The sequence below is a fragment of the Eleginops maclovinus genome, chromosome 18 (genome assembly GCF_036324505.1).
Source record: "Eleginops maclovinus isolate JMC-PN-2008 ecotype Puerto Natales chromosome 18, JC_Emac_rtc_rv5, whole genome shotgun sequence".
NCBI classification, from domain to species: Eukaryota; Metazoa; Chordata; class Actinopteri; order Perciformes; family Eleginopidae; genus Eleginops; species Eleginops maclovinus.
The window spans coordinates 809,481-819,017 of record NC_086366.1 but is presented as its reverse complement, the minus strand read 5'-3'; the positions used below and the strand labels follow the sequence as shown (position 1 = coordinate 819,017).

Genomic DNA, 9,537 nt, shown 5'->3' with positions numbered 1-9,537 from the left:
AGCAGGAGAGGACTCTTTAAAGTAGAGACACTACATACTGATATACACCTGAACATCAGCAGGAGAGGACTCTTTAAAGTAGAGACTCTACATACTGATATACACCTGAACATCAGCAGGAGAGGAGCACCTTCTCCAACAGACTGCTCCAGCTCCTCTCCAGGACAGGTTCAGCAATAACTCTGTACTATAACTCCCCTCTGGCTGCAGGACTCTCTGCTCCATAGCCTCTCTGTGAACTGGACTCAACGTGCACTCTTTATATTATCCTGATCAATAATCCATTTCACTGCACTATTTTATTTGCATATTTCTTATTTTTGTTATATTGTATTTTGCTGCTGAAACTAAAAAATGTCTGGATGAATAAAGTATTTCTTCCAACAGCTGTGATACCATGTACTGCCACCGGATGGCGCTGGTGTTCAGGTAACGACTCACCTGTGGTCTCTTCCGGTGTCTGGAGTTACTCTCACTTTGTTCCAGGTGAAGCAGAAGTGCTGCTCCCCGTTAAACTGTTGGTAAGTGACCGTTTCAGAGGGAAAGACTCTCAGCTGATCTCTGCTCTCAGACTCTCTCTGATTATCGATAAGTTATATTAATATTGATAATACCAGCTGCTCTAACAGCATGCTAACGACATGCTAACGGCATGCTAACAGCATGCTAACAGCATGCTAACAGCTATCCATACTTCATAATGAGACTGAAGGGGATCTGAAATAATCCGAATAATTAAAAAATGTAATCCATAGAAATCATTAAAATTCATAACATTATTTTGAATCCACAAACTATTTAAGTCAATAAAATATTGTTTCATAAATAATATTTTGAAATAAGTATATTTCTTTAATCAAATGAATCCTTTCTAAAGAAGTGAAATGTTTTCTTAAATGAAAAAGCAAAACTCAAAAGATCATTTATCTGTGTTTTCATTCAATCCAGATCTGATTGTTTTGAAGGAAACAAACATCATTTATTGTATTAAAAATATGAGCAAATCACATCTGTAAATTAAAAACATATTAAAAATGCAAATGTTATATTTAAATTAAATGTATTTTAAATACTTAAAATACATTTTGACTAAATAATGGTTTCAAACAGAAAACAATCAAATATTAAAACATTTAAATATTGTTTCATCCACTAAGGCTCTAGCTTTTCTCAAATCCAAATATTATATGTAGTATAATAGTTAAATGAAATATGTAATCCAACATTTATTTATATAACACTAACCTTTAAAATACTTAAATCAATAAGAAATGACTTAAATAAAATGACTTTAGAAAATAACGTTTTTTCAATGTGAATAGCATCTTCTTTTTAATGTCTTTTAATCAATTAAAACCTTTGATATAAATAAGAATAATTCTATATAAGTAATGTTTACATCATAGAAGAGAAATCAGTGATGAATCAGGGATCCATAAAGATGTTTAAAAAACAAACCAATAAATAAAACCAGTTTCACTTCAACACAACAGTGCTCCTAAATCACCATAACACACATTTATTATTCACTGACAGCATTTCTTTGATCAGTCACATCATTTATATAATAAATACTTACCTTGCGTTGGTGCGGTGGGCTCTGTGGAGCACCGTGCACTGCAGTAGGCCATGCCTAGCACATATAGAGGAGGACCAAGGATAACCCTCCACATGCTGTCAGATATATACACCCAGGTCCCCTTCCCAGGACTCTTTAAGAGGTACAGTAGAGGCAGGGATAAGGGAGGCAATTCTGTCGTGTATAGCGGATACCAGCCGTCTTTGGTGAAATCCAGGGTGAGAAGGGGGGGGTGATCATATCAAGTCGGGGCGAGCATTGAAGCCCCGTGTAGGCCCAGTTGTTTTCTGAATTGGAGCCATATTTCAAAGGTACTAGTGACCACTGGGTTTTTAGAAATCTTGTGGGTTACTGTAAGAAGGTGAGAGCAGATTAAGGAATGTAATGAACAAGAGGAGGAGGAAGTCTCAGTATGGACCCAGGGTGGGCAGGAGTCAGGGGATTTTGCTCCGTTCCATCAAGTGAGATTACAACTTCTTTGTTTTAGGAAGCAGCAGGAGAAACATGGATCTGGACCTGGACCTGGACCTGGACCTGGAACTGGGCCTGGACCTGGACCTGGACCCGGACCTGGATCTGGACCTGGACCTGGACCTGGACCTGGACCTGGACCTGGACCCGGACCCGGACCTGGACCTGGACCCGGACCCGGACCTGGACCTGGACCTGGACCCGGACCTGGACCCAGCATTAAAAGGTGAGAGTTTTTGACCCGGCCGACATTTTGAAAAGAGTTGAGCCGAAAAATGTTCTTATTTAGTGAAATATGATTCCTGAAACTTTTGATGAAAGGTAAGAATTTAAAACTGGACTCTGTTTTTTATCTCACACTCTTTGAGAAGGCTCCGGATAATAATCAGTCATAATTCCAAAAATAATGACACGATAATAAATACAATAAAATGAGTCAAGTTAAGTTTGGTCAAAAACATTTAACACTAAATATTTCTGTTTTTAATGGAATCGTTTCTGCTGTTCAGTGTGCCAACAGCAGAAATAAGGCTCTGCAATTTGAAATTCAGATATTTTAGGAAAAAATGAGAGTTTGGAAAAACTCAGAAGATGGATAGGAAAATCACTGGAAAAAAAAACTGGAAGGTAAAAAGTGTGATTTTTTTTAAATGAGGATTATGAAAAGGAGTTCGAATAATGAAAAAAAAGTGGGACATTTTTAAAAGTCGAAATTTTGGAAAACCTCAGAATTTTGGAGAAAAAAAAATCTGAAGTTTGAAAAGAAAATCAAAAGGAGGAAAAATCAGCAGACTGAAACCGAGTGCCTGGAGAAAGTGTAAAAGCTGCAGTGTCCTCGATGTCCCCGAGAATAACAGAGACCCTCAGTGAAGCTCCAGCCCGTGCTCCTCTCTAAACTGTACAGCTCATTAAAGGACAGTTCAAAGCAGCTGATGTCTCTCAGGGTTACTGCATGAGGTCATTGGTTTCCCATGAATTAATGATGATGTAAACATTTGAAATGCAGCTTTAAGAGTTTCTCAGTTAAAGGTTTCAATAAATCAGACTCTGATGGAGCAGCTGGACCTCTCTATAGAGGCTGTTTCCTTCCAAATAGTGGTTGTGCTGGTCAGGGGGTTCTTGCTGACCTTTCTGTTCATAGGGGTACGTTATTGAAAATGTTTGAGAACCACTGCCTTACACCATCAGCTGCTGGGAGGCTTCTGACAGTCGATGCTTTCAGGCCTTAGCAATGTTGCTGCTTTTATACCCCCCCTCCAGCTGCTGAGCCACAGTGACCCTGTTATTCTGTCTTCATCTCAGGACTCCTTCAGTCAGCTGTGTGCAGATTAGAGTCTTCAGATGTTCTTACACTTGATGTTTTCTCCACAGAGTTCTGCAGGAGTTCTCAGAGGTTCCCAGTGGTCAGTCTGCCCCGCAGCATCACACAGACCTGGACTCCATATTTATGGTGTGTACAAATATACATTTACTCTGAACTACAGATGAACTACCACTCAGGTCCTGACAGTGTCCATGCTGCTCTGTTTAGACCAGCAGGCCTATACTAGCGATGCCAGCGATGTTATACTGAAGGTGTTTGCTAATGTAGTAACTTTAATCTGAATCTGTATTTAAACTGGTTCGTGGTCCAAGGAGAATAAGACAGTTGGGTTGTAGCGTAGGTTTGACTCACTGTCCATTTAATCCTGTTGGTTAAAATGGTGACTGTGAAAAACCCTTTCAGCTCTAAGGCTGATCATCACTATAACTAACACAGTCCTTTTAGAAACACTGTGTGTGTGTGTGTGTGTGTGTGTGTGTGGTGTGTGTGTGTGTGTGTGTGTGTGTGTGTGTGTGTGTGTGTGTGTGTGTGTGTGTGTGTGTGTGTGTGTGTGTGTGTGTGTGTGTGTGTGTGTGTGTGTGTGTGTGTGTTCAGTCTCTCAGGCTGTCTGGTCTCAGAGGAAGGCTGTGCTTCTCTGGCTTCAGCTCTGAGCTCCAACCCCTCCCATCTGAGAGAGCTGGACCTGAGCTACAAAGTGAAGGATCTTTATCTTTCAAAGACCTTTTGCCATTTGTTTTAATAACTTTAATCTGTAATACTGTGAATCGTACTGTCATATAATAATACACCTCACCACCGCTAAGCTAAAGGAGGCTAATGTTGGGCTATAAAGGAACTACAGCACGGTCACATGACTTCACGTCACCACCGCTAAGCTAAAGGAGGCTAATGTTGGGCTATAGAGGAACTCCAGACCAGGTGACAGGAAGTGATGAATTGCTCCCACTTGTAAGGTAGGGAGGAGGTTTCTCATCATCACACAGTTCCTCCTCTCTGTATCATCTACCTGCAGACTGACCCCAGGGCACTGTGTTTTTACCCATCATGCACCAGGGCCCAACAAAGACCTCACAGTTTGACACGTCTCCAAAACCTGGACCCCGTTGATAATGTTGGCGCAGTAAGGGCCTTTGTTTCCTGTTTGACCTCTGACCTCTGCTGACGTCATCTTGCAGCGTGTGTGTGTGTGTGTTTGTGTGTGTGTGTGTGAGATGCTGTATACTGCAGCTGATTAGTGGTTCTTTTGTTTTCGATGAATCGTCTTTTTACGTTGCAACACGACATCAGCAGCCATTCACACACTGCCTTTTTACTGTGTGTGTGTGTGTGTGTGTGTGTGTTGCGTTGCATCGAGGCTTTCAGCAGTAATTAAAGCTCATTAAGGTTTATTGAAGCTGTTTTAAAGTCTTGTGTCTCCGGTTCCCAAAGCGGCGGCAGCTGCTTCCTGTTCGTTAGAGAAAGCGCTTTTTTAACGAGGCGAGAGGTGTGTGACGCCATCACTGCTTCCTGTCTGAGAGGGAAGGCAAACTCACCTCCATGAAACACAATTATACACACTCTGCAACATGAGTCATAACCCGGTGAAATGGGAGCGCAAAGACATAAAGCTCATGTTGATTTACTTCAGGGAAAAGTCCATGAATCCACTTAAAAAAACAGACTTCCTCTCAAAACATCCCAACTTTTCCTCGTAATATTCCGGCTGTTTTTCAAAAGATATTCCAGATATTCTAATGTTTAGTCACACTGAGAGATGTGCACTCTTTTATTTGAAATAAATATCCATTTATAAAGCAGAGACTTCTTCTAAAAATATGATGCATTTCTTTCTCAATATTTTTAGGTTGTTCTGAACATGATCCGACTTTTTACCATTTTTATTTGGAAACATCTGCAGCAGCTCTTCAACACATGCAGCATCTAGAGAACATTCAGCAGAGGAAACATGAGCAGTTTACTAAAAGCTGCAGAAACCACACGCTGCAAGAAGCTCCAACACAACGGAGACCAGGGGACACTAAAGAGAGACGCACACAGCTGGAGACCAGGGGACACTAAAGAGAGACGCACACAGCTGGAGACCAGGGGACACTAAAGAGAGACGCACACAGCTGGAGACCAGGGGACACTAAAGAGAGACGCACACAGCTGGAGACCAGGGGACACTAAAGAGAGACGCACACAGCTGGAGACCAGGGGACACTAAAGACAGACTCACACAGCTGGAGACCAGGGGACACTAAAGAGAGACGCACACAGCTGGAGACCAGGGGACACTAAAGAGAGACGCACACAGCTGGAGACCAGGGGACACTAAAGAGAGACGCACACAGCTGGAGACCAGGGGACACTAAAGAGAGACGCACACAGCTGGAGACCAGGGGACACTAAAGAGAGACGCACACAGCTGGAGACCAGGGGACACTAAAGAGAGACACACACAGCTGGAGACCAGGGGACACTAAAGAGAGACGCACAGCTGGAGACCAGGGGACACTAAAGAGAGATGCACAGATAGTGAGTCCAGTAGTTGAGTTAATAGAGTTTCCATTACTTAAATATTTCTAGAACTTTTTCAAACTAAGTTGAAACCCATTTATGAAGATGCTCTCACCTGCGTGTGTGTGTGTGTGTGTGTGTGTGTGTGTGTGTGTGTGTGTGTGTGTGTGTGTGTGTGTGTGTGTGTGTGTGTGTGTGTGTGTGTGTGTGTGTGTGTGTGTGTGTGTGTGTGTGTGTGTGTGTGTGTGTGTGTGTGTGTGTGTGTGTGTGTGTGTGTGTGTGTGTGTGTGTGTGTGTGTGTGCTGCCAGTCATTTACTCTCACTGAGGTTTCATTCCTGAAAGCTTTTCTTAACAAATAGTTAATGACAGCACAGAGCTGCTAATCTGAGTGCAGCAGCTGCCACACACACACACACACACACACACACACACACACACACACACACACACACACAGAAGAATAGAGCCTCTTTAATAAATATGATCAGTTATGAGAAGATAAATGTCTGTCAGGTTTCAGACGGCAGCAGCTGGTCAGGAGTTCTGCAGCTGAGATTCAGAGGGGGAAAGTTCCTAAATATTTACTCAAGTGCAAGTTTTGTACTTTACCTGAGTATTTCTACTTTCTGCTACTGTGTACTTTTACTCCACTACATGTATGTAATCCCTTTAGTTACTTTACAGATCTGGATTACTGATGGTAAATATAATCCCTTAAATCAGACTGTAGTTCACCTGCAGTAAATCCAGCAGCTACCCTGCAGTATACAAAGCATTCAAACTAGCTGCACCTTTACCAGCTCTGAGAACACTTTACTGATCAATCATTCTAAAACATATCAGAGATATTATTCTGAAATGGACCAATCAGACAATGACTACTTTTACTGTCGCTACTTTAAGTACATTTAGAGGAGAGTACTTTCTACTTTCACTGGAGGAACATTTAGAATACTTTCACTGTGACAGAGTATTCCTACACTCTGGTACTTCTACTTTACTCAAGTACAAGACCTGAGTACTTCTACTTTACTCAAGTACAAGACCTGAGTACTTCTACTTTACTCAAGTACAAGACCTGAGTACTTCTACTTTACTCAAGTACAAGACCTGAGTACTTCTACTTTACTCAAGTACAAGATCTGAGTACTTCTACTTTACTCAAGTACAAGACCTGAGTACTTCTACTTTACTCAAGTACAAGACCTGAGTACTTCTACTTTACTCAAGTACAAGATCTGAGTACTTCTACTTTACTCAAGTACAAGACCTGAGTACTTCTACTTTACTCAAGTACAAGACCTGTGTACTTCTACTTTACTCAAGTACAAGACCTGAGTACTTCTACTTTACTCAAGTACAAGACCTGAGTACTTCTACTTTACTCAAGTACAAGACCTGAGTACTTCTACTTTACTCAAGTACAAGATCTGAGTACTTCTACTTTACTCAAGTACAAGATCTGAGTACTTCTACTTTACTCAAGTACAAGATCTGAGTACTTCTACTTTACTCAAGTACAAGACCTGAGTACTTCTACTTTACTCAAGTACAAGACCTGAGTACTTCTACTTTACTCAAGTACAAGACCTGAGTACTTCTACTTTACTCAAGTACAAGACCTGAGTACTTCTACTTTACTCAAGTACAAGACCTGAGTACTTCTACTTTACTAAAGACCCCCCCCCCCCCCTGAAAAGACACAGAGCTTTTTGTCTCAAAGTGATTTTATTAAAGCCACAGTTAAAAAGAGGGGGGGGGGGGGTTCCTCAGCAGGAGGTGAAGGTCTTCCAGAAGAAGTTCTTGCAGCCGGCCTTCCTCTCTCGGGGGGAAAGCAGCGGCCCGGCAGCGGCGTCTCGTTCCAGATCCACGCGGACGTTCTCCGGTTCTCCTGCAGCTGCAGGGAACCCGTCCTCCTCCAGAGCCTCGTTCTCCTGCAGCAGGTCCGAGAGCAGCAGCTCGGCCAGCGACGCCCGGGACAACTCCTGAGGAAATATAATGAACTATATTTCTTAAATAAACACACATCACAGATAAAGTATACACATATTAAACAGAAGGAAAGATATTAAAATAAAAACGATCTTTTTTTCAATTTAACTGAAAATGTATTGATTTTTCAAAATAAAAGCTCGAGCTGATATCTGGACGTCAGTATTTCGCTCTGCATGTTCAGCTGAGACTCATACTTTATATATTCAGATATATTGGGTTATATAAGTACCGTGTGACGGAGGGACAGACTTTCACGTCAAACATTCAAAACGTTTTCATCAGGAATAGAAAATGTGTTTGAATATTTTCCCGATGCTTCCTAATCACAATACGACTTCTATAATCATATAATGGATCCCATAGGAATAAAGGTTTCAATCTTTAGTTAGAAATACACATTTTTAGATGCAAATATCACCGTTAAAGAGGCATTTTTTTACAGAACGACAGAAAATCCTCCTGAAATATTAGAAATATATAAGCTGAGTCATTCAGACACAACAACATGTCAAACTAAATTAGAGATAAAAACAACGAGGAGTGAAACGTGTTTCTGTAGCAGCCGCAGGAAAACTAGTATGGCACAAAATTACAAATAAAACAAAACACAATCACAGGATATAATCTCAGAACTGCAGTACTTTGGACTCTTTTCAACATGTAAATCATCCAGGATATTTGAGTCGGTTTATATCTGACGTCAGATTTGTCCTTTCGATCTTTGACTGCTCATTTTATTTCACTTCTTTTTTTTAAAGCATTTTTTGGGCAACCAGTGCCTTTATTATAGAGACAGATGAGAAATGGGGAGACAGAGGGGGAGACGCGCGGCAAAGGGTCCCAGGCTGGATTCGACCTGGGTCCACCATGGGGATCAAACCCCGGTCTATGGCACCCAGCTCTACCCACTGAGCTATACCACGACCCTCAGACAGCTTTTCAAGTATTCGTATTTAACGTCTCTGCTGCTTCTGTCACAAAATAAATTCACCAGTCGGGATCAAAAAAGTAAATATCTGTCTGTCCAACTCTCTGAAACACAACCAAAGATCTCTGAAAACCGTCTGACACATGAACGCTGCCTGACTATGGCTGGCACAATAACTCAGGGGGGTGAAATGTACAGAGAGACGTTCCCGTTAAAGGGATTCCCTCAAACAAAGGTAATCAGATTATTGCTGGTTCCTCTGTGGGACCAGTAAGGGCTCCTCTGTGGGACCAGTAAGGGTTCCTCTGTGGGACCAGTAAGGGTTCCTCTGTGGGACCATTAGGTTGACTCTTGTTTTTATACGACCATCTGATTTTAGATTTTGAGGGTGAGGTCACTGATTACAGGAAACCAACCTGCTTTAACGGAGTGTGTGTGTGCGTGTGTGTGTGTGTGTGTGTACCTGTTTCAGCGGGCTCCGGTGCAGCAGCAGCAGTTTGGAGTCTCTCTGGGCGGCGGAGCAGCAGCACAGCGATGCGGAGAGAGAGAGGAGCAGCAGGAGGTGTGAGGAGGAGGAGGAGGCCATCTTCATCATCTTCTTCACCTGCTGTGTGTCTGTGTGTGTTCCTGTCTGTGTGTGTCGAGGTGTTCTGGTCCGTCCCGTCAGAGCGGCTCTTATACAGCCGGCTGACGTCACTGGCGGGGGGGTGAGGGGTGAGGAGGGGGTGAGTAATGGTGAT

At 42.2% G+C, this 9,537-nt stretch overlaps 2 protein-coding genes across 8 annotated transcripts; one reads left to right on the top strand and one right to left on the bottom strand.

Annotated features, from left to right (window-relative positions):
* The first annotated feature begins 452 nt into the window (after positions 1–452).
* LOC134879944 (testis anion transporter 1-like) lies at positions 453–7,999 on the top strand. 6 transcript variants are annotated; one of them, XR_010167886.1, is made up of 5 exons: positions 453–521; positions 2,067–2,276; positions 3,422–3,500; positions 5,272–5,891; positions 7,651–7,999. XR_010167886.1 is itself a non-coding variant. In XM_063906544.1 (5 exons), exons 2-5 carry the CDS (start codon positions 2,084–2,086, stop codon positions 4,479–4,481), a joined length of 426 nt encoding a protein of 141 aa, XP_063762614.1. In that variant the 5' UTR covers positions 453–521; positions 2,067–2,083; the 3' UTR covers positions 4,482–5,188. The 6 variants fall into 6 exon arrangements, 5 of the variants coding, with proteins under 5 accessions (XP_063762614.1, XP_063762618.1, XP_063762617.1 ...); XM_063906544.1 differs by lacking the exons at positions 5,272–5,891; positions 7,651–7,999 and adding exons at positions 3,969–4,068; positions 4,428–5,188; XM_063906548.1 differs by lacking the exon at positions 5,272–5,891.
* On the bottom strand, positions 7,539–9,537 carry sst1.1 (somatostatin 1, tandem duplicate 1). 2 transcript variants are annotated; one of them, XM_063906549.1, is made up of 2 exons: positions 9,261–9,537; positions 7,539–7,877 (listed from the first exon to the last, which is right to left on the bottom strand). In XM_063906549.1, exons 1-2 carry the CDS (start codon positions 9,390–9,392, stop codon positions 7,644–7,646), a joined length of 366 nt encoding a protein of 121 aa, XP_063762619.1. In that variant the 5' UTR covers positions 9,393–9,537; the 3' UTR covers positions 7,539–7,643. The 2 variants fall into 2 exon arrangements, with proteins under 2 accessions (XP_063762619.1, XP_063762620.1); XM_063906550.1 differs by having other exon boundaries at positions 7,600–7,859; positions 9,261–9,458.